At 43.2% G+C, this 25,179-nt stretch overlaps 1 protein-coding gene across 2 annotated transcripts; it reads right to left on the bottom strand.

Annotated features, from left to right (window-relative positions):
* Positions 1–745: 745 nt before the first annotated feature.
* Positions 746–25,179, bottom strand: Pfkm (phosphofructokinase, muscle). 2 transcript variants are annotated; one of them, XM_020171710.2, is made up of 23 exons: positions 25,024–25,179; positions 21,689–21,781; positions 14,798–14,871; positions 13,866–13,943; positions 12,336–12,525; positions 11,936–12,101; positions 11,150–11,194; positions 10,616–10,724; positions 10,417–10,512; positions 10,112–10,204; positions 9,391–9,516; positions 8,201–8,265; positions 7,696–7,759; positions 6,591–6,740; positions 6,066–6,136; positions 5,644–5,731; positions 5,408–5,560; positions 4,829–4,993; positions 3,714–3,775; positions 3,359–3,470; positions 1,701–1,800; positions 1,515–1,620; positions 746–1,289 (listed from the first exon to the last, which is right to left on the bottom strand). In XM_020171710.2, the coding sequence occupies exons 2-23, from the start codon at positions 21,771–21,773 to the stop codon at positions 1,145–1,147; spliced, it is 2,343 nt and encodes a 780-aa protein (XP_020027299.1). In that variant the 5' UTR covers positions 21,774–21,781; positions 25,024–25,179; the 3' UTR covers positions 746–1,144. The 2 variants fall into 2 exon arrangements, with proteins under 2 accessions (XP_020027299.1, XP_073939348.1); XM_074083247.1 differs by lacking the exon at positions 25,024–25,179 and adding an exon at positions 24,908–24,926.

Below are 25,179 nucleotides of genomic sequence, written 5' to 3'. Positions count from 1 at the left end.
GGAAACTATGGGTTGGGAGGAACGTGCATGTCTGTGCTGAGAGCCATAATCTGGAACTTGGAGGGAAATCTTAAGCTGGCACTGAAAATATGACACCCTCTTTTAACCTGGGGCATTGTCTATAGACCCAATCCCTAACCAAGCGCATTATCTGGGCAGGTGCCCAGAGTAATGAGGAGGAAGAAATAATTGTTATGGAAGAAGAGACAAATTCAGCTAATACCTGACATCTTTCTAAAGCACTTGTATTCCAACCAACCCACAAACCAGGTCCAGGAGAGAATGTCTTTATTTCCAGCCTTCCAAATATGTACATATCTTTCCCACAAGGTTCTTTCAAATGGAATCTGGCCACCATCCAGGAAGGAGTGTAAGGGAAAAGTTGAGAAGGGAAATATGCTACATTAGAGGAAAAAGATTGTGGGATGGCTAGAAATAAGAAACCCTGGGTAATGAGGTATATGATCAAGAAGTGAAATACAACTTTATGCTTAGGGAGTTGGGAGCATCCTTTTGACTGTTGAGGATGCCAGAGGACTAGCGTGGGAAGATGCTAAGGGTCAGTATATTGTGTTGTGGGACACTGTGTACATGGCCAAGAGATGCTACAGAAAAATAACAGGCAGATGTGTACACAATGTTCACCTGGGCTGTTTTCTCCCAGGGGTTCTTTCTGGGCAGGTTTGGTGCTCAGGGATATAGTATCACATTACACTTGTGAAGACAGTAACAGGAGAACCAAAAGCACAGTGACCAGTTGGCATTTATTAGTGTAGTTACAGTTTGTCACTGTAGTAAAAGTAGTAGAGGAACTAAGACTCTTTGTTATCACAAAGAAATAAATAAAGCTTATTTTTAGGAAAATTCTAATGGAGTAACTGAAATCTAGAGGTACCACTAGAGGAACCCAGCCTGTGTGACAGATGAAGCTAGGGTAGAAGTAATGATAAATTCTACCTACAAGGAGATTTCACTCACTGCCCTCTTCCCCCAGCTCCTGGCCAGAACTGATCATGGTTACAAATACAGAAAAAATGAAACCTAATGCAAAAAAAGCTAAAACACTGAACAATTGTGGACTTAGATCTACCAGGGGTTCAGCTGACCATGATCAGATAATCTGTTCCCCTCATTTCATAGAAGTCTAGACAGCAGCTTCCCCAGATCGCTTCCGAGAAATGTGCTCCAGGTGGGCGTGGTCTGAGGTGTCTAAGTCGATCTCATACTTGGCTAAGATTTTAAGGATGGGCCTCAACTTCAGCCACCACTGTTCCTTGGGGATTCGGTGCCTACAGAAGAATTGAGATAGATGATCAGGGACCCCATTTGGCTTCTACCAAAGGCTCATGGGAAGAAGTTGGGCAAAAGAGGCTAGATTTAGGTCATGGGCATCAAATCTGAGGTGGGTAAGACTACTGGTGTTATTTCTAAAAGAAAAACATTGGAGACAAGTGAATGGGTTGAGGAGAGTAAACTAGCAGGGAAAAGACCACTCTAGAAGGCAGATTACTCACTCAAAATCCGTCTGGTCATTCAGCTCAGCCACTGGTTGAAAGACCAGAGCCCTTTTACGCATCCCCAGAAGACAGCCTGAGTCTGGAGTATTGGCAAAGATCCGCCCTGAAATAAGGGAAGGTTAATCAGCTTCTAAACTTGGTAATCAACCTCTGCAGAGGGGCTAACCTTGTCACCCCACCTACCATTACGGTAACTCTCTTTGATTTTCCCAGACATCCAGTTCATAGCCTTAGCTCCCATCTTAGTGGCAAAATTCCTGTCAAAGGGAGTTGGGCTCCCACCCTGGAAAAAAAGAATCATGAAAATTAGAGGGAAGGATTCTTAATGAAGAAGCAGAGAAATCTAGATGCACAGAAAAAGAAAAGAATGGGCCCTAGGTTTACAAGAATCCAGAAGTCTAACCATGAAAGAATATCCTGAGATAATGCAGAAATCCAAGGTGAGCTAGCCATTCACTAAGTATAAGAGAAATTCATTACAGGAGAGGATTAATCCCACAACTCTCCCTTATAGCTGCCAGATCCCAGTTTAGTTTTATTACTCCCAAGTCAGTTCCCTACCTTCTTCAGCCTAGCAGCTTTTGTCAGTCACCACCATTGAAGATACAGAAGAGTTCTTTGTGTCTCAACCTAGTTGCTCTTGGTAGTAATATAAAACATTATACAGATTTTCTCTGAACCAAGATACAGTAGGTGAGAAAATAGGAAGGGAAACCAGGAAACAGGTCTTCCTATTTATCTAATAACACCCCATTCCTGCAGGAGTCGGTAAGTTCACTGAAACTGAGATATTGGGAATTCATTTGAGGGTAGAGAAAGATGAATGCTTAAGAGGCATCAGCTGGGGAACACTTGTAACTAATACCACTTGTGAGTTAGGCCTACATTGGGTGGGGACTGAGTGTCAGGGGCAGAAAGAAAGTCCACTCCCCTGAAACAACAGTTAGTAGAGATGGAGCCCAACACCAGCAAGGGTCTGTACTCATACAACAGGTTCCTCATGAAAGGCAGCATGGGTGTGGTGAAAAAGCATTGAACCAGGTTCATTCTAGCTCTAACCCAAGCTTGATGAGTGGCCCTGGAAAAGTTATTTCTCCTCTCTAGACCTCATTTTCTTCATCTGAATTTGTGATTCTCAACTAGAGATGACTTTTCCCCTCAGAGGACATCTGGCAATATTTGGAGACATTTTAGTTTAAAATTGTAAGGGCGAGGCACATTCCTGTAATCCCTGCTACTTGGGAGGCAGGATAGAAGGATCTTAGTTCAAGGTCAGCTCAGGCAAAAGTCAGCTAGACTTTATCCCAAATATAAGCTGGATGTTGGTGGGGCATGCCTATAATCTCAGCTATTTGGGAGGCAGAGGTAGAAGGACTGAAGTCCAAGACTGGCCCAGACAAAGGCATGGGACCCTATCTAAAAAACAAATTAAAGCAAAATGGGTTGGTAGAGCACAGAAGGCCCAGAGTACAAACCCCAGTACCACCCAAGAAAAAAAAAAAAATTGAGAGTAAGAAGGAAAGGTGCTACTGGCTTACAGAGGGAAGAGTCCAGGAATGCTACTACAACATCCTACAATGCATAGAACAGCCAGCCACAGCCAAGAATTATGCAGCTCTAAATGTCAATGATGCCAAGGTTGAGGAGCTCTGCTCTAAATGAAGAGGTTAGACCACATCATCTCTAAGATCATGTCTAGGATAAAGATGTTTTGATTCTATGACCAAGCTGGCTCCATCATGGCACTGGGACTCCAGCGGAATGGAGGTCAGTGGGAGCCTCTATGGCTGTTGGGAGTTATGGTTATTTTGTGAAGAACATGATTGGAGTGTCTTCCCTACCTGCTGCATGTGGCCAAGCACGTTCTTCCTGCTGTCAAAGATGCCCTTCCCCTCTTCAGAGTACAGGTTGAAAATAAAGTCAGTGGTATAGTTCTCATTGCACTTCTCATTCCTGCCAGGTGGAAACCAAAAGCTTATGACACTGATTATCTCCCTTTTCCCCTCTCTCTGCCTTTGTAGGCTCCGTTCTTTCATTTGCTACCTCCTCCCAAGGTTCAGGGGATAGGCTGCTCCCTGCCCTTTGTGTCTACAGATTCCTCAATGTCCCAACCATGAACCCATTCTGTGGGTTAGGGTCAAAACCTGACTATTTCTTTCTTTTTCTTCATTTAGAAATAAACTGTGGAAGAAGTACCTTAACACCAATCCCCTTTTCACAGTTGTTTTCATCTTTTGCACCAGATGTTCAACATTGGCCTGAAAATGAAACAATAAATCCTAAGCTTAACTGAGAGAGGATAAATTTGAGCAAGCACATTTATTTCTCTTCTACACTAGGCCCCTCTAAGAGGGGACAAGGCATGGAGGAGAGTTGTTTACAATCCTGGGCTTGAACTGTGCCTAAGTTCTATAAGAAGGTTAGTGCAGACTGAAATTTGTATAACCACCTGAAATGAGACAGACATAACTAAAAGAGGGAGCATTAAAAACAGCCTCAGTTTCAGCCCTCACCCTTTCAAACCTCTTTATCCAAGGGTTTCTAGCTCCCCTTCCTTGAGGGCTGGCTGACGCTGCTCACAGCATTGGTCTTTATGTGGGTTGCTTATATGTAAAGCAGTGATTCATCTGGAGAGAATATGTTCCTTCATTTGAGCTTTGAGTTGGGTGTAAAAGAGGCAGACTCCTACCCTCTGCTCCTGGAAGGGGATGGCTAAGATCCTGGACTAGGGAATTCCCTTAACCTGCTGCTAAACCTCCACCCTGTGGCTCTCTTCTCCAGTGAACTGGAATCTGGGAAAATAAGGATCATATGGTCTCTCTGTGAAATACAAGTCAGAGTCCTACCCAGAGATGAAAGATATCTTCTTCAAAAATAGATCGGTAGCAAAGGAAATCTGGAGGGGTAGAAAGATCACTGACTTTCTCAAGCAGTTAACCATCAGCTCAATTAGGAGTTAAGAACAGGTTTTTTTTTTAGTCTTTCTAAATCTTTCTTTCCTATAATATAGAGATACATGTTTTGTATGTTTGTTGTGATAATAAAATGCAAAAATGCACTTAAAGGGCATTTGTCAAATAGCACCAAGCCATTTGACAAAATGAGCATTCCAACAATAGTAGTTATGGTTATGTGTAAGAGACTGCACTGGAAAATGCCTGCAAGGAGTCCTTCTAGTCTTCAAAGGGCTCCATGAACCAGTCAGCTTCATTCTCATTTTGAGTTCTCAGTGCTCTAGTCACTGGGGAGGGACAGTCAGGGGACAGACTACAGCAGGGGAGAGATAGCTAGCAGGCTCTGTGGCCATCTACCTGCAGGTCCCGAATGGTGAAGGGCTCCTCAAAAATGTAGGCAGCATCGGCCCCAGCTGCCAGTCCGGCCATAGTGGCCAGGTAGCCACAATAGCCACCCATAGTCTCGATGATAAACACCCGACGCTTGGTACCCGCTGCTGACTGCTTGATGCGGTCACATGTCTGCAAAGTTAGAAAGACAGGGTCAGGGGTCTGATTCTTGGCCTTTGGCATTAACTCAAATCTGCTGCCAGGCCAGCAGGGCCCCTAGAACTCATCAAACTCTTGCATTCAGGGAAGACATACTTTCAACCTCACTGTGGAGTTTCTCTCCTGGGAAGAAAGCTGTACCTATCCTTAATGTTGTTCAGAATAGGAAAATTAGGTTGTCTGACCTCAGAAAATGTGGTAACATTTGATGCATTTCTAGGTGAAGAAAACAAACATATTAAAGTCTGTATGGATGCCTGGACTTTAAGAAGCCATTTTTCAAACATTGTTTGCTACCAAAGAAAGGAGCTCACTTTCTAGGACCATGCTCAGTTCAGGAATTATAATCCTGGCCTAAAAGGATGGGAAGTGGTGATGGGTTCTCACCGTGCAGATGGTATTAAGTGCTGTGTCAGCCCCAATGCTGAAGTCTGAGCCAGGGACATTGTTGGAGACAGTGGCAGGAATGACCACGAATGGGATGCAGAGCTCATCAAACTGCTTCCTGCCCTCCATCAATTCCAGGCCCCCTGTGTAAGCCTGGGAAGAAAAGAGCAGCAGGGCAGCCATAGGAAGAGAGAGGGAAGTGAGAGAGAGAGAGAAAGAAATGGTAGGACACTCACCTCAAAGCCCCCAATGATGACAAGACCCTGAATGTTAAACTTAGTGATGTTGGCACTGATCTGTTCCAAGTTCTTCTTGGGAAGAGTCCTAGTTTGCCCAGTGGTAGAAGCAGGGAGAGGAAATTTGGGAAAGAGACAGAAAAATTGAAGGAGAAAGAAGTTAGGATTAGAAAGTGTTTTATTTACAATTTCTTGACTTGAATCCCCCCTCCCCCATTCTCTTATTCCAGTCTAAGGATGAATTGCCAGAGCTGCTAAACAATGTGTTGGTAACATCTGATGCCACTGTGAGTTTGAGGGTAGAGGATCCAGACCACACAGTGACAGTGGAAGTGGAAGCAGGCCTTGACCTTATAGATTGATGCCCACATTTAAGGGGAATGTTTAGGTGATGAGACAACATGTTCTTAAATGCCCCGTACCTTTTTGTCCCAAGTTTGGAACCACCTTGGCCAGTCCAGCCTCCAACGTAGCTCCAGCCAGCTTCTTCAATCTGCAGGGAAAGGCCACACAATTCTGCATCACAGAATGCTAAAGCATCAGGAGGCCTGTGTGGGACTAGCTCTACTTCTTGTGCTCTAACCCTATCCCAAGTTCCCCTTGGTTGGGAGAGGAACACCAGATATTGGCTTTTACCCATACATTGAACTTCTTACACCCTTATTGCTCCTTCAGAAATACTGAAGCACCTACTGCTGCCAGGCACTGTGCTGAGCTTTGAAATGGAGAATTAAGTGAGATGATGTTTGCAAAAATTCATTCCAGTGGTTCCTGCCTATTTCTATTGCTCTAAAATTAAATATTTACTTCTGCTTGAACCTCTAGAGAAGAGAGGGAGGTAATTTGGGACAGAGAGGCAAAGGCAATGGACCAGTCACCCCTGCTACATGGATCTTCCCCATGACTGCTCCCAGAATATGTACCCTTCTTTCTTAGAGTCCCCATACCTGACCCTTGGCCAAGCCCTCAAAGCCATCATGTACAACCAGCACTCGGTTGCCCTGGATAAGGCCAATCCTCACGGTGGAGCGAACAGCAGCGTTCATTCCTGCAGCAGGAGCTCCCACATTCATCACGGCCACTGTGTGCATACTACCCTGTATAGGAGGAAGCAGTGGGGGAAAGGAGGCCAGAAACCCCCATGGGAGCAAGGGTCAGCAAGACAGGCAGAACTGTGAGCATTACTGTCCTTGATCAGGACATCTCCCTGTAACAATACCCATCTCTCTCCTAGGAAATGCAAGTACAGTTTGCTACCTCATCCTGTAGAAGCAAAATTCTTTTTATAGTGAAAAAATTATATATTTAGAATTAGCCAGCTGGACTCGGTTTAGATGATTCCAATTTTGTTGGCAACATTCAAAGCATCATAATCAGGAGCCAGTCAAACTATGCCTTCTTCTCTCCATCAGATCTGATCAGGGTATTGACCTTAGTCACATCAGTGTTAGAATAGAAGTAAAATTCTTTACCACAAATCAATAAAGAAAGCCTCTATCCCTGATCCCAGATATCACCATCAGATATAACAAATCAGAGCAGTGTTTCCCAAAGTGTGACCTTTGAGTCACCTTCATCACAATCCATCTGGGAAGCTTAATAAATAGCACATTCCTGGCCCCTGCCCCAGATCTGATTCCCCTCTGAAGGAAGGGCTCAGGAATTTGTATGTTTAATAAATAACCCAGATAATTCTGATATATAGTAAATATTGAGAACCACTCCTCAAATGGAAAGGGTGGCTTAGATATGTGTGATTATTCCCAGAGAATAAAAGCCCTTTTTCCTGTTTTCTACATGGTATATCACCAGCCCTGAACTAAGCATGGGTCTTGGGTTAGAGACATCCAGGACCCATTAAGAACACAGAACTAGTATCTGAGGTAGCTAAGAGAAAGTCATCATAGTAGGGTTAGGGACCCAGTACTGAAGATTAGAGTAGGGACGAAGAAGTTGGTAAGGCTTAATTAAGTAGTATGGACTGGGTGGGGTAGCACTTAATAGAGAGACAGAGAAGGAGAGGGTCAAGAGGGGAGGGCAAGTTGCTAATACCTTAGAGACTGGGGGTCTGACATGAGCTAGAAGCTTGTATACCTCCCAGTTGTTCATGAAGCTCCTGTAAAAAAGTACAAAGAGAGCAGACATGGGGATACTGGCCAGAAGTTTTGGTCTCAGAATGAAGTTCCACAGGGCAAGCATCCTCCCTAGGTAGGGCTGCAAAGAAGACCCTCATTCATCACACATTCTCTGACTGCTCCTCTCCCAGCCACTGTGTTCAGCACAAGAGAGTGCCCTGTGCCTAGAAAAACATGGGCTCTAGCTTGGGTCCACATCTAGAAACAACAGATTGTAAAAGGCTGATCACAGACAGTATCCCTAGGATGAACTGACCCTCCTGGTCACCTCACAACTAACTATCTTGGGGAAGAAATTGTTGTAGAACAATAAGAAGAAGAAGCAGTTCATATTTTGGGTGTGGAGCTACATAGATTTTTGGCTTCATTCTGGTTCTGGTTTCTGATTTCTGAGGCTAGTGAGCATCTTGTCATTTCCTCACCGGCCTCTTAGTTTCATGGCTTCATCAAATCTCTTCTCATCCATGGCCTTGGTTACATCTTTTGTCTGAAGGAGGAACACAGCAACAGTTACAACTCAAGGGCAGGACTCTGTGCAGATAGATCTCCACCCACTGTGAGAATGCCCATCTCTGGGCTTGGGTCTGAATCCTACCCATCCTGTATCTCACCTTTCCTATGCCTTCCAAACTTTCAACAGAAAGATAAGTGTCTTTATTTCTCCTTAATTTTCTGAGTAATGAGAAGCAAAAGAAAAGGGCTAAATCAATGCTCTATTTATTGGAATTCTGGGCAGAGTAGATGAGTACTCCCAGAAGGATAGCATCTTCCTCCAGTCGACATTCAGGTCCCCAGCCTCTAAACTACTGAATAAATGAAGAGATCCTACAGGTAACCCAGGAGGAAGAGAGTGACCCCTGCCATGTGCTGCTCAACTACTGATTTCTGCTCTGAGTCACAGCTTTGTTTTTTGAGATTTTGGAGATGTGATTCTAAGCAAGGCTATAGGTTGTTGGCACTCCACAGAGTTTTAGAGAGAAGATGGCCCAAAATTGGGGAGCATTCAGACCAGCCTCATCAGCCAGGCCTGGAACCCTAGCTCCCAGATGCAAAGTTTGTACTGTGATATCAAAGGAGTGATTCCTCCAGAGTAAAGCCATTGTTTCCTAAGCATTCAATATTTTCCAGGTACTGCATTTACATCTTCCTTACATCTCTTATAATAACCTTCAAGGTATTAGCAACTTCATGTTGGTTTAGAGAAACACAATCAAGGTAGATATCATATAGAGAGACAAAAGCTACACAACCAGAAATTAATAATATAACCTTGCATAGGAAGGATATTACATTTCCCTTCAAATAAAGATCTGATGAGAGACTGAGGTTGGGTATTATGAAATACTATGGGTTTCATTACTAAGTAGGATGTAGATTTTCCCATCTCTCTTAGGAGCATTTTATAGATGAGGAAATTGAGGCATAGTGGAGAGGTTACAGCTCCTATGTTAGAAAGGTTATAGCTCACTGAATTCTTTCTCCATGTGTCTCTTACTGTATCATCCTGCCTTGCCATCTACTGTACTTGTGGCCATAGAAGTTGGTCTCATGCCTCGTAAGTTCCCAGATGGGGCATACAACTGTTGAGAAGGGGGTAAGGATTAGTACTTACCACCTGAACACACTCCATGAGGGGCAGACGCACAGCTTGGTTACCAGAGAGGCTCACCACACAGGCTGGGGTATCCGGTGTCCCCTCCAAAAGTGCCATTACTGCTTCCACACCCATCCTGCTGCCCTGCAGGAACCCAGGAAGCAGAGACAATGTGACTCAGGCCTCTCCATCTGGTTCAGCCTAGAGAGCCAGGATACTCAAGGCCTTTCCAAATTATAGGTCTGAGTTCCACATTTAAGGACTGCACCCACGAATTTACTGAGCTTTACCTCCCCACTCAGATTTCATCTAAAGTTTGAAGACTGTCCTCTAGCTATGAGAATGCCAAGAATTCTAGTTGGTTCCACAGAAACATGTCTACAATAATAATCAACAGGATTACTGGTGTTTAAGAATACTCCCTTCCTATTGATAAAACAAGGAAACAGATTGCCTCCCTACCAATTAAAATGGAATAAGAGGGATCAAACTGAGTGTCTAAGGTTAGATCTCAATAATTTCACTGAGCTCTAAGATATCAGTCTGCATTATTAGGGGAGGTATGGCCTGCCATCATTTTTGTAACAGAAGAGAACTCCCAAGGTATGGGAGTGGGGCAAGGTCACTACTGTCTAGAGGTTGGTAGAGAAACAGCATGACTCATGGTGTAAGCCATGCAGGGACAGGACAGCAGATTGGGGGTTCTGAGTTGTGAGGACCACAAAGCTCGGTGACTTACCAAGATTCGGTCAAAGGCTGATGGTGTCCCACCCCGCTGCACATGCCCCAAAACAGTGACCCGGGTGTCATATCCCAGACGCTTTACCACCAGCTGAAAGGACCAAGATACGGACACACAGAGTCAAGGGGAAAAAACAAATGGGCTAAAGTAAACCATGGGTGGCTTCGCCTTTCATCTTGTAATGGTTTCCAGTGGGAGGAAAATGAGGGCAGGGACCTGGAGATGTGCAGAAGGACCAAGGGGAGATGTAGAAGCCACCAAGGAAAACAGGCCAGGGTGGCTCTGGTTTCACTCATACTAACATTCTTGATGTCTTCTGAGGTGATTGGTTTCCCATTCCTATCAATTGCACCCTCAGCCACAATGATAATGTTGAGACGAGAACCACGGGTCCTTGTCTGGCCAAGAACAAAAAGAAAAGTAGTCAGGGAATGAATGGATCATCAGTGGAACAGGGTGAAGGATTTTTTTTTTTTAAAGGATGAAATAAAGCACCAGTACCTCACTGAGCCGGCGACAAAGGTGTTCCTCCCAGTCATCATCTGGTGGACATTCTGGAATAAAAACCCAGTCGGCCCCACAGGAGAGAGAGGTGACAAGGGCCAGGTATCTGAAATGAAGCCCAGAAGTGCAGACTGGGAACTACACTCCACAAACAGCCTCACCATACCCAGCAAAGCTTCCTAGTCCCCATAGCTAGTAAAAGGTCTGGGAATCACATGTGAATAAGTATTGGGACTGCCAATGAAAAGCTTTCCCTGAAGAATACCTTTTATTCATGTTCACCTGCCCCAGTGGCTTCCCGCTTCTGACACTGTCCATCTTTTACACTTGTGTTTGCCTAAGCATGTACCCACATGCATATGTAGATAAGTAAGGGAGGTGGAGCAGAGGCAAGGAAAGGGGTGTGCCATATGGTATAAAGCATGCACACCTCCAGATCTGCTAACATGAGAGACCTCTATGGACTCTCTGGAAAGAAGAAAAGGCCATTTCTGGGTCCATGGAATAAGTGGATCAGGTTGAGGATCTTACCCACAGTGGCGGCCCATCACTTCTAACACAAATGTCCTCTGGTGGCTGCAAGAGAAAGACATAGGACTTAAACAGTTCATTTGTCCCTATGGCCAGGACCAATCCACCACCCCCATCCAGGCTAGTTAATCCTGAAAGACATTATGCTTTTATTCCTGAAAAACCAGGAAGACCTAGAGGAAACACTTTAGTCATAAAGTGTCTTTTCTAAGTCTGAGAGAACAGCAGAGAAAAAACAGGTTTCAGTATGGAGGCTCCGTTCTGCAAAAAGATGGGTCATAAAAGGGAAGGGGAGAAAAAGAAAAGAAGTAAAGAGGGGACCAAGCTGGAATCTAGCAGGATTGCCCTTAGGTAAACTGTTACCCTCCTGTTCTCTCATCCGCCTACACTGCTCCCCCCCCCCCCCACCCGTCACCTGCACTCACTTACCTCTGAACAGTGATGCTCATGGTATCTACAATCTCTGTGTTATAGTTGGATAGGGTGGCTCAGGCTTTGGGCTTCCTGGATCTGTCTCAATCTGGTCACTAACCATTTAGGGGCCCCCATAGGTACTCAAGACCTCAGAGTTACATATTACCCAGTTGGTTGGGCAGTGGCAAATGACAAATCTTATAGCACTTATGAAATAGTACAATTTCAGGGTTCTACAGATAATTCTTAGAAATATTCTAGCCCCAGAAAACTGGTCACAGTCACTACAATTCCAGCACTTTACTTTTCACTAGCCCTTTCTCTGTCCTATCTGTTACCCTCCACTACTGCCTGCCTCGTTAACCCCCTTACCTCTGAGCAGTAGTGGTGATGGCATCTACAATTTCTATGATCCTGTGCAGGGCAGAATCAGTGCCAATGGTCATGTCGGTGCCACAGAAGTCATTGTCAATCGAGCCAACCAGGCCCACGATGTTTAGGAAGCTGGACTTCATAGCCTCCTCAACTGTTATCTTACCTATAATGGTAAGCAAACCAGGAACCACTGGTAAGGTACCAGACAAATTACTGGACAGAGAAGAAACTGTAATTATTGTAAGCAATGGCAGGGAAAGGAGGGCAAACAATGCTTATTTGTTTCTAGTTAACATTTTTCTCCAATGGGAGGTAAGTACGCATAGACACACACGTGTACACACACACACACACACACACACAGAAACAAGCAATACTGACATAAGTAAAGTCTCACCAGCTTTCTGGAGGTCGTTTAACAAGTCACCCCACTCAGAACGGAAAGTGTCGGCCCCAGTGAGGCTGCCATCACCCCCAATGACACACAGATTGGTGATCCCAAGCTTCACCAGGTTGTGAGCAGCACGGAGTCGTCCTTCCCGGTCCCGAAAGTCCTTGCACCGAGCACTTCCTATAACTGTGCCTCCCTTTAGGAGAGAGGTAGAAGTCAGCTCCCCAGAAGACACAGCCAAAGTCGGGTTACATATGCTAAGACTTCCCCCATTTAACACTATGATGGACTGACATAATCATAGGAAGTTTGCTGATATTCCTAAGCCACTTGCCCTTTCCAAAGGAATAGAAAACATGCTGACTGAGACATCATAGGGCCATTTCTGTATTAGAAGACTGCTAAGATCAACCATTTCACTGAAGAGTTTATCATCAAAGTGACTATTTTCAAAGAAAGTAAGGAAATGCACATGTCCATTGGCTGTCAGGATTATCTCTTTCACATCTTCTTACAAGAGTATGAAGTAGCAATGACTTCAGTCTTTGGAATTTTCCCCTAGTGGCCTGACATTATTGGATTTAGTCCAAACTGTTATTAAGAACTCATCCCAGTGTACTTGGTAGTATTTTTTCCTCTTTAACACACTGAGATTTAGAAAAGATTACCTCTTTTTGCCCCTTAGCTCCTCAGGAAAAAACAACTCTATATACAGAAAGCCTTAAATTCCCAGGGACATATTGATACCTTAAGAAAGGTAAGTAGACTTAGGGTTTACGCAAATTATATAAGCTTCTGAGCATCTGTGACCTTGGGGTATTAGTACAGAATTCTGACTCATTCTCAGGCCACTTTTTGGCAGGCACCATTGCCTGCAGTAGGCACTGCACACTGAATTTCTTCCCATGGATTTTTAGGGGATTGAAGTGAAGAATGGGGACACAAATGTAAATCGTAAATTTTTCAGTAAGTCAGCAAATAGGTCTATTTCCACTAGGTTAGCCCACAGTGGATATAAAGGAGCCTAGAATGTTGGAATAAATAGCACAAAAAGCTTTAGATATAAAAAAATCAGTATATTCCTAGGATTTTTTTTTTTTTTTTTTGAGACTCTAAAAGGCTGTATCAGTCCCTGTCTCCCTTAAATGGTCTGGTTTCAGGTCATCTCATCTCCATCACATGAGGACTGGCAAATTTTAGCTCTGCTTCTGGCTTCAGTCCTCTGGTAAGGTTATTTTCAGGGCTAGACCTTCCCTGTGACCCCAGACTAGAACCGCTTATTATGTGCCAGTTCCAAAAGTCTTGCTAATGACCTTTCCATAAAGTGCAACCTATCCTGTGACCATTCTCTCCACTCCTTTCTCCACCCCAAGAAGCCAGGGTGCAAAGTAAAGTGCAAACATAAGCTCTTCTCTCATCATAGAATCCCTTCACATCAAACCACATGGTAGGGAATTTGGAAGACTGTGAGCCTAAATCAGAGCGGGAGAAGATACAGAGAGGACAAATATGGGATGGGAGTTCTCTGGAACATACCAACTGAAGCATCATGGAAACGCTCTCCCAGGTGGCCTCCCTGATGTGCTCGCCACCATCCACCAGGCCTTGGTAACCCTGTGGGGAACATTACACCCATTCAGCCTCCATTGGGCTCTCCTTAAATCCCTAGGGCTAGGACAGGATCCCTAGAGGAAGTTCTCTGAGAACCAAGTCATCTATTCCCATTAGTGAGCTTACTCATGAGAATATTATATTTAACAGAGTCAAAGAAGGACTGCTCTAGTTTCTCCCATTCTTGAAACATGAGAATACCCTTCCTAATATTTAACCTCAATAACTCTTATTTTTGGCTCATCGTATTTCCTCCGATATGCTTCCCGGGAGGACTAGATACAGATGCTTTTGATAACAGTAAGGGGAAAGGAGAAGGGTTATACTGGACAGAGGAAAGAAAAGAGACTATAAAGTTTGAGAGAAGAAGAAGACTCAGAAAGTTAGGCAAATTGAGAAACACAGTGAGGGCTGACAGAGAGGCTCAAGCAGTAAGAGCACCTGCCTAGCAAGCGTGAGGCCCTGAGTTCAACCCCAATGCCACCAAAAAAAAAAAAAAAGAAAAGAAACATAGTGAGAATGCTTCCTTCCTGGAGCTCTATCACTGACTATCCAAAATTTGCTGTAAAGACTGCCCATTTCCGTTTCTCTCTCTGTTTGGGAAGAGATGAGAGGAAGATGGAGAGTTACTTCTTCCTTTAATTTGAACAGGCATTGTGAGGACCCAGTTTGCAGAAATCTGGGTCTTGGCAGCATTACTGGAACCAAGAGTGAAGGAATGACTCATGGAGATAGAAAGTCAAGGAAAAGCAAACATAACAATGTAACTGGGAGGTAAAGAAGGGAAAGTGGGAAGGGGTGGGAGGCAGATGAAGAGAACAGAGAAAGACTGGTAGAGAACAAAGCAGAGAACCAACCTCATGGACAAAGAAGACTCGGGCACCCGTAAAGATACCAACTCGAACCACAGCCCTGACAGCAGCATTCATACCTGTAAGGAGGGAAGAAAAAAGTCAGGTTACTCCTAAGAAGAGTAGACCTGGAATCCACAGAAGTCACATCTGGCTAAAGATTGAAGTCAGTTCTTTTGCTAGGGTCTTCTCTGAGTTTATAATATTACTCTTACTCAAGTCTTCTGTCCTCCCAACTTCCAATTACTGCATTTGGTATAAATGGAGCTCCAGATTTCCCATACCCTCAAACCTACCTTCCTTGCCAGGACAACCTGAGGAATAATAACAACAGCAATAAGCAAGCATTTTCTTGAATGTATATTATAGGTTTGACACTGCTAAGAACTTGTTGAACATCATCTCATTTAGTCTTATCCACAACCCTGGAGTGAACTCCATTTTACAGATTTGTAAACTGAAACTCAAAAGAGTCAAGGTTACACTACTGGTATCCTTAGAAAGTTCAGATTTGAATACAGTCCTAAAATGCCTAAGATAACACTGTTGATGATGGTACCATGCCGCATTAGGTTTTTCTTCGCTTTCTTCACTAAAGGTAGACATCTAACCTTAGGAGGCTTTTTGGGAAAAGACATGATTTTGTGGTTTAGTGAACTGATACAACACAATCTGTTCCCAAGTATGTCTTTACTAAATGGTGGATTCTCTCAATCTATACACACAGACACACACACACACACATACACACACACACACACAGAGCTATTCAGTGTCATTTGAGTAGGTCTATGTTCCAAGGTGTGCCACACATTTGTGATTCTCTGCCTTCTACTGCCAGAAAAGGTTGTGACCAAATATGTAGAAAAATCAATGGGAAACTTACTCTCTCATGGCCTTCTTCTGGCACTCACTCAACCTGTCCACAGAGACTTGCTGACCTTTTGCTGCAGCCCTGTATACTAAGATGTGTTTGGGGAACTTAAAAATATGCTGTAAATTATTCTATCTTTGCTTTCACTGCAAAAATGAGGACTAAAATAGAGAGTAGAGATTTCCCCTTTTTCACAGATGAATATCATTCCTTTCCTAGTAGCTGCTTAATGTCAAGAACTGTCTTCTAGGAGCACTGTGGAGAGGCCAACCTGCCCCCAACACACAGGAGGCAATGGGTGTCCCAGACATCCATATGAGGAACAACGCTACAGACACTGCACTAAGCACAGCTTTTTTTGGTAAGAGATGGGGAGACATTCTTGCTCTGCCTTGTAATGTAAGGAGAGACTCCTGGTGATGCTCAAGTATCTTAGACACATGATAGATCAACTTCTTATGAACTATTTTAGCCACCCTCTGTCAGATATTCCAGTGCATGTTTTTGTTTCAATCTAAAATCTATTCACATGGTCCTTAAACCCTGCCTGGAGAAATATTATATACTAGCAAACACTGGGAAAGCCAGAAGTTACAAAAATCTGCAACACCAGAATAAAAGTCATTACAATCTACTGAATAATCTAAAGCTACCTAAAATGGAGCAGAATTAAAAAGTTCAGAATGTCTTCTATTTATTTTCTTTTTTTCAGGCTGACAGAGTATTTATTACAAGCCTATCGGTTCAAATCACTCACTGAATAAGTATTAACTGAACACTTATCATATTCCTAATACTGTGCTAGGCCTTGGAAATACAGCAATGAATAATATGGAGTCTGGAAATACAAAGGACTTGATAATGTCTGAAGATGTGAAGAATTACAATATGATAAATAGATCCCTAAGGAAGAGATACTGTGCAAAGTATATCGGGAACACAGACAAAGAACATCCAAGCCAGCCAAGAGGAAGTTAGAAAAGATAGCATATGCCCTGAGACCTAAAGGACACCTTCCCTTTAAATCTTGTTGCCAAGTAGACAGTTTACAAGAGTGTATTGTAGGCAAGAAAAATAGCACAAATACAGGAAGGGGTCAAGAAATAACCTTAGGTAATTCAGTATTCCTCTGTAACAGGAAGTGGTGAGAGATGAAGCTATGTAAGTGGGCAGCCACCCCCTATATTCCACATGAAGAAGTCTGGTTTTTGTTCTGTAAGCCAGGGTTTAATTGGGGATCAATAGATGATAGGTTTCAGTGAATTCATAAACCCCACAAATCTGTATGAAAAATTTTGTTGGCATGGACGTTTCTTTTGGGAGAAGGTTCATAGCTTTTATTTGGTTCTTAAAGGAGACCTGTAACCCCTCCATCACACACACAAAAGTTGCAGACAATAAAGAATCTCTGAGGAATTTTGAGAGCAGAGGGACATGACAAGATCTGAATGTCAGAAAAATAATTCTGGCAACAGCATGATGGACATCTGGAGAGAGGGGTTACTGGGATTTAGGAGCGTTCTAGAATCCTAGATAAGACATGAGGAGGGCCTGCACTAGAAGAGGGGCAGTTGGGACAAAACAGATACTGTACAGAAGACATCTAAGAAACAGAAACAACAGGACTTACATTTAACTGGCAGTGAGATTAAATTGGAGAAAAAGAAGAGAATGCTACAGATTGACTTGTGCAAAAGGTTAAACTGCAAAAGGTAGGGGTCGGGAAAGTACAGTTACATTGGGATATTCTGAGTTTGAAGTTCTTGTGGAACATCATGTGCACTTGGAAGAGACTCTCTGAGTATATAGAATCAGAAAGGAAAAGGGCAAGGAATTGAACCCTGAGGAAAATCAACCATGGGGTTCCAGAGGAAAGCTAATAAAGAGCAGCAAGAAAGACAAAGGAGAACCAGGGTTAGCAATATCTTGGAAGCCAAAAGGGTACAGTGTTAAGAAGTGGGAACGGTGCTAAATGCTTCTGATGAGGATCGAACATGAAGTCAGGAAGAGCCAGGCAAGATGGTACATGCCTGTAATTCTAGCACTTGGGAGGCTGAGGTAGAGGATCATGAGTTCAAGACCAAACTGGGCTACATAGTGAGACATCATATAAAAGAAAGTAATAGAATAAAATTAAAATATGGGCAATGGTAAGCAGTGACATCACGGCTTACTTATGATATCACTAAGGCAAAGCCCCATGAAGTGTAGAAGTCTAAGTTCATACACTTAGTTTGAATCAATCAAAACCAAAAAAAAAAAAAAATCTGTGAAGGGAAGAGGCTTCTAAGAAGCTTTAGGAAACACCTGTGTGTGTAAGGAACAAGCCATTATGCTTTAGGAGAGATGAAGAGTCAACTCAATAAGATCAGAACAGGTATGAAACTGCCATTTGTCTTCCACCCTGCCACAGACCTACCTGCTTCTCTACTGGATAGATATCTGGAGTTCTGGAATATGCATTTGTAATCTTAGGAAATAAGGAAAACACATTCTTCTGAAATGTACAAGGTAGGATACTGTTTCCTACTCCCAAACTGAATAAATTGGGGGTGGGGGGTTGGAGAAGTGTCCTATAGACAAACAAATGACTTGAAAGTTTTCAGGATAAAGCACACAATAGATAGTAGGTAAAGAATATCCAAATCTGTTAGGAAGAAGAAAAATCCCACAATAAGGAAGATTCTTTTTGAACACTCTACCTTCTTTTTATCTCCACTCCACCAACCTCCAGAGGCCATCCTTTGTACCTCTAAATTAAGTGATTATTTTCCTAGAAATCAAGTTTGAAGACCACTTTTGTGCTCTTATACTTCTGCCTCTAACCCCTAGCTCCCTAAAAATCACTGGGTGTATAGACAGTTTATACTAAAGCGTCCCAGTAACTCTTTGGGCTCTCCTATTCAACATCTGGCCCTAAGCCAGTCCTGGCCAAACTCTCCTTGTCTGTTCCATGCTTCCCTAAATAAACCACTACGAGCAGCTGCCTGACTTAACAGAAGCAAGAAAAGGATAAGATTACATGCACCATGCAAAAGGTATTCTGGGTACAGCCACGAGGGGCTCTGGAGAACATTATAAGCACATAGTTTGTAGTCTCCAATTACAGTCTTTTGGAAAGAGATTTGGGGGAGAAGAGCTATGGGAAACAAAGCTCTATGAGACTAGACAGAATAAAAACTAATAAATGACTTGGTCACAAATATTTTGAAATATTTGAAAGCTGATGCTAAAAGTTTCTTTCTACCTAAGCTTTGAACAAAACTTTAAAATGTTTGTTAGATGTGAGCTGTAATTTCTAATGGTATATAACTCAAAATCATAAACACTTGAATAGCAATCCAGAGAGGTAACAGAATCCCTGATCCTGTAAACTTTTAAAAGTAGCAGAAGCATGTCTAGAGACAAGGGTTAGAGCAGATGGCTGATGTCCTTTCCAGGGGCAGGAGATGCCAATTTCATTAGGCTAAATGTGGCATCATGTAGCAGAGCTGGGGTCTTCTTTGGGTTGGAAAAAGAAATAGGATTTAGAATTTAATCAGTCCAGCATTCAAGAATTCATGGCTTTTGAGCTTGGGATGTCTGATTCCTTTCTACTTTAAAGATTAGCTTTGCTGAGCTTAGAGAATAAAAGAACTGTGGCCTTTATGGATTTTATAGAGTTCACACTCACTTTCCAATGTAGCCTACTGCCCCTAGGGAAAAAAGCTTTTCTGTGTTCTTTCCCTGGGAGAATGGGGCTCATCAAACTTATCTCTATGCAGGTCACTTATGTATTGGAGCTGTTCCTGTAGCTGGGACCTCTCAGCCCTATTTGTGGAATTTCCTATCTTGTTCTCCTTTCCTCCCAAGAATTTCATTTTCTACCTCTCTCAGCCCTACTGTCATGTGCCTGTGATGTTATGTGGATTTACAAATGAGATATTTTCCCCAATACACTGTACCTATCACAGAGTTCCACAGGCCTTGGCTCAGCTGGACCCTCTAGAAACTACCTTATCTGGAGCCCATGCCTCCTCCATGAAAAATGAACCTTCCCTTACAGCAGGAGACTAACGCCTTACAGAGTAGAGGGTCTCACTAGAGAAGGAGGGTCTCACTACTTGGAATCAGAAGCCAGAAGAACTCTGCTGCTCTTAGACCCAAGTTAAGCTGCATGTCTCTATTTTTTTCTCTATTTCTTCCTCTCCAAAGAACTCTTTTCCTTCATCATTTCATACTCTATGTGTCTCACATGGATTTTTTTAAGCAGGCTCTCTCTTCCCTTAATCTGACCATCTAAGAAAGTGTGGCCCACAGGCCACACTTTCAAGTGTCCAGGATCAACACTCGAGAATTCATGTTGATGATCTCAGTATTGACATGGGATTGGTCAGCAGAGAAGGAACAAAGAAAAGCCAGTCCAGCAATCTCTTTAGCCTCCACCAGGGCTCTGCATTCCCAATCTGGTCACTTCCTAAACAGGCCTCTGTGCCCTCCCCCTAAGTTTCTTTGTTCTAGAATTCTCTGATTCATAACTTATAATTACAATTAAATAAACATTAATTTAAATATATTTAAAGTCTAGCTTTACTAATACACCAATAAGAAATATCGAGAGCTGGATAACAATGGCTCATGCCTATAATCCTAACTACTTGGGAGGCTGAGACTGGGAGGATTGCAGTTCAAAGCCAGCCTGGGCAAATAGTTCCCAATACACCATCTCTAAGATAACCAGAGAAAAATGGACTGGAGGCATGACTCAAGTGATACAGCACCTGCTTTGCAAGTGCAAAGCCCTGAGTTCAAACCTCAGTCCTTCCCCCCCAAAAAGAAATAGCATGTGAACAAAGATTATCTTTTTCATTGACACATCTGTAGCACCTATTATCCTGCTTGTGTACAGTAAGTACTCAACAATTCATTTCTATTTATTAACAACCCATTTATTGAGCATTTACTATGTGCCAGCCACTCTTCTAAGGGATCTGTTTCTTGAAATCTATCTTCTCCATGAATTGTTCCCTTATTAATCCAATGAGGGACCATCACTTCATTACATAAGTGGGTTCCACCTGACTAATGCACACTTGCATTACCTTATGTACCTACACAAGAATTTCCTGGTACAGAATATCTTTCCTCATAGTCCTCAAAGGAAATCAATGTATTTAACACAGGGCTTTCTATGCAAAGTGGGTACTTGGTACAAAGTCTAGAAAAGCCAAGGGTCAGAGGCACAGAAGAGGGGGTAGACTAGATAAAATCTTTTTTCCATCACTGTCTCCATGTTCTATTAACATTTTCAAAGAGATTCTGCCCCTTTTCAACATTTTGTAAAGTAGAAAAATATAAAGAGAAAGTGGAAAAGATTTTTTTTTTTAAATCACACATTCCCCTTCTCACTTCATTTTTCCAGTATCCCTGATTTTTATGATCCCCAGGTTTCTTGGACTCTACCCAGAGAAGGAGCATCTCTGGCTTTGTTTTCTGCCCTTCCATCCTCCAGTGGGTCTGTACTGATTAACTTCTGCTGTTCCTGTTTGTTTAAAGGCTTAAAGAATGGAAAGGAAGGAAAAAGCCAGGACAGAGTGCTGGTTGGTGCTGATCCATGCAGGAACTACCCAGACATAAGCTAAAACCTAAAGATCTAGCTGGGGTCACTGAATACAAACTCTAGATCTCCTCTCTTTCCCACTATTTCCAAAGTTCTTAAAGTGAATCCATCTATTGCCTTGTCAACAATTTTATCTCTTTAGTTACACTTTCCAAAATTGCTCTAGGAAACATCACTCTTTCAGGTACCAGAGGACCAAAATGGTCCCAGACTTTCAAAGAAATTTGGAAATAAATCTTAAGAAAACTTACATAAATAAAAATAAAATCCAAAAACACATGAGGACTTAGACCTGAAAGAGATTCTTAAGAAAGCCCAGGATTCTAGTGTGAACCTATAGAAGGATAGTTCTAACCTATAGGCTAAGGGAATCAAGGAACTCCGGAGGTACTACCAGTCATGTTCTTTGTCCCCTCCACCTTACCTTGGGCATCTCCGCCAGAAGTTAACACAGCAATAGCTTTGCCAATCCCCAGGGTTTTGGCTGCATGGTGCTCTTCATGGGTCATGATCCACTCTAGAATTTAAGAAAACAGTCAGTTAAGACACAGCTGGATCAAGGTGCTACTTACTCACTCTAGAAATGTCTGTGTTAGACTGTCTAGATCCACCCAGTCAGGCTCTCCCACTATTGCTAGACTGGGCTGTGCAGCCTGGGTACTTTGGCCTTCTTCCGGAGGAAAGCCACACCCTTGCAGAGTGACAAACTGAAATGTCACAGTGATCAAGTCCAAGACGGCAGGAGTCCTGGCTAATCCCTCCATGTTCCCTCCCATCACAATTGGAATCTATTTGGAGAATAAGCTAAGGTCAGGGAGAAGGGCAGTAAACAAAAAGGGAAAGGAAGGAGGAAAGTCAAGTTAGCCTAGAGGATTCCTCCTTTCTAATGAAGGAAGGGGCATTTCAGAGGATACCAATCAGATAATGTTTGGGGCACTGAATGAGAACCAGGTAGGTTGGCTTATGGTTAAGATTAGGGTTGAGTGTTGTGGAATTGTGTGACTGGAGTAGAGCTGGATGATATGGAGCTGAAACTGGAGTTTGAGGTTATAAAGGCACATTTGAGCTTGGGCAAATTAAAGGTGTCAGTCTCAGAAATGATTAGGAACTTTCTATGGTTCTTCCAACCCTTTCAGGCCCTCAGACTCCTGAACAGCTCTTGATCCTTTATCTTTGGTCTTAGGAACTCATATTACATACTATTAAATGGGAGGAATAACACAAAATCACTGCCACATGCACAAAGATGTCAATATGTGCCAGGGGATACATTCACATTTTTTATAAGGATTATATCTCAAAGGAACACAGGTGACATACTTTTCTACTCATTAGATAACCATCACTCTCCTACTTATCCAGGCTAAAAAACCTATTACTTTTAAAATGTAAAATCTCCCTTTCTCTCAGAATCAAAAGTCACCAAATCCAATTAGTCTCTCTTCTTATTCCCTTCTATCTAGCCTCTCTTTTCTGTCTCTGTTGTCTCTTTCTACTCAAATTTCTACAACAGTTGACTTCCTTCAGCTTGTGGTTCCCTTCTTCACTTTATCAAAAACACAAAATAAACCTTCACAGGAAGGTCACAGGCCCCTGGGACTTTAGTGGAGAGAAGATTCATGCAGAGGAATAATAGCTTTAATGGCAACTCATTCTTCTGCTCTGCATCTGGGGAAATCAGAGCAGCTGCTTATAGTGTGGCACAGACCACATAAACACCCAACCCAATGGATGCCAATAAAACACCTACAGTGAGATACACATGAAGACAGACATAAACAAACATACAGTTATAAAGAGACATGGACTAATAAACATAACACAACACCAGCACTGACAGGTCAAGTTTAAACTTCTCAGGTTGGCATTCAAAGCTCCTAAGACCAAGCCCCTGCCTATTGCTTTAACCTTTGCATCCATGGATTCTCTGCTCCATCACCATCTGACTATTACTCATTCCCACTTTTGTGCCTGGGCATACTGCATCCCTTGTCCAGGCTTCCTGGCTCTTTCCACGGAACCATACCTGACTCCATCATTTAAGACTGGGCCTAGTCACACCCTTACTAACCTACTAAACCTTTACTGATTACCAAAGGTCCAGGAAGGCTTCTTTTTGGACCTCCTCTAAATCACATATTGTCCAGAACTGGATCACTCATTAGCACTTAAATACCACTTTCATGGCATCTTAATTGTTTCTTCTGCACTAAAACAAGGTTGGGTTAGATCAAGGGTCAGCAACTACAGCCTGCAAGGGCCAAATATATAACATTCTTGTGTTATTGTATGACAGCAAGCTATGAAATGTTTTTACATTTTTAAATGACTGCAAAAAATATAACAGGATGTGAAAAATATATAAAATGCAAATTTCAGTGTTGCCAAGCACGACTGTACATGCTTGTAGTCCAAGCTATGAGGGATGTCGAAGTGAGATGATTGCTTAAGCCCAAGAGTTGAAAGCCAGCCTGGCAACACATCAAGATCCCATCTCAAAAAAAAAAATGCAGTGTTCATACTTCCCTCATTTGTTCCCATATTATCTGCAGCTGCTTCTGTGCTGCAACAGTATAGTAGATACTGTGGCAGAGACGCCTACAAAGCCTAAAATACTATGTCGTTTCACAGAAAAGGCTAAGTGACCACTGGACTAAGTGACTGCCAAACTCACTTTCCCTAACTACACTGGAAATTCCTCTAGTGTAGTCTGTAGATATAACAGGAGCTCAATAAATACTTGTTGAAAGCATTAAAGGATTGATGTACTAAAGAAATACAAATGTATGAAAATAGGATTGGAAATAAGTACACCTCAATATTCTCTGTACTTCCTATAGCCTTCAGGGCTGGGGATGTCAAAAGCCTTTTGCATCCTTATGAGAGGGCTTGGGTTTGATGCCCAGAACCACAAGAAAACACTCAAACACAACCAGTTCTTAGCAATTTTACAGTGACAAATAATGAAAGAAGCACAAGCATACATGAAGAGATACACTCTCTTATTTAACTAAAAATGCTAACGTCCAAATAGGAACTCAAAAATTTGGAAAGAAGCAGACAATTGAGTGTGCTGATATCCTTTCCCCCAACTGTGAGTGTTTTCTTCTCCTTCACTCTCAGAGCGCATCAGAGACAGAAGGCTCACCACAGGAGGCCCACACAAGGACCTCCCACTCCCAAGGCTTCAGTTGGGGAGAGAATTCATGCTAACAAGGAGGTTAGGAGCGCTGACCTACAAACAACTCACGTTCTTCTGAATTTCTAAGACAGAGAGAGAGGAAGGGGGCACAGACATACATGCAGGCGCGCACACATAAGCATCCTTTATAGACCCATAGTGATGCGAAGGTAGAGGCAAACAGACACGGCCACTAAATATAAAGTCACGTGTGTATAGGGGTTCGTGGGAGTCAGGAAAGCAGAAGCATCACAGGTGCACAGAGTGAAACTGGATACGTGCCAGGGAAGGGGTCAGACGGCCAAGGGCAACGCTGTCCGAGACCCCATGCACCCAATCCGGATTCCCAGGGACCGGAGCTGAGTGGGCATGTGCAGGGAGATAATCAAAGGGCTGGCTCGGCTTCTTCTCGCCTCCCCGGCACCCATCCCCCCTCAGCTCCGGCTTTTGATGCCTTGTCACCTCTTCTTGCCCCTCGGCTCCTTTCAGTTCTCCCCCACCGCCTCCTTCCCGGCTCGCTCGCTACCACCTCACTCTCGGCTTTCCCTTTGGCTCTTCACCCAAGGCCTCCCTCTTGCCTTTTAGTCTTAGCTCTCCTCCGCCGCTGCTTTCTTGCAGATTGTCCTTGGCGAAAGGGGGAGGGGAGCTTGGCGAACTCGGGGAGGAGCCAGGTGGAGGCGGCTGGGCGGGGGAAGGAGGCAAGCCTTCCCAGCCTCCACTAGACAATGCCTGCA

Source organism: Castor canadensis, chromosome 8, assembly GCF_047511655.1.
Source record: "Castor canadensis chromosome 8, mCasCan1.hap1v2, whole genome shotgun sequence".
NCBI classification, from domain to species: domain Eukaryota; kingdom Metazoa; phylum Chordata; class Mammalia; order Rodentia; family Castoridae; genus Castor; species Castor canadensis.
This window is presented reverse-complemented; position numbering and strand designations above follow the sequence as displayed.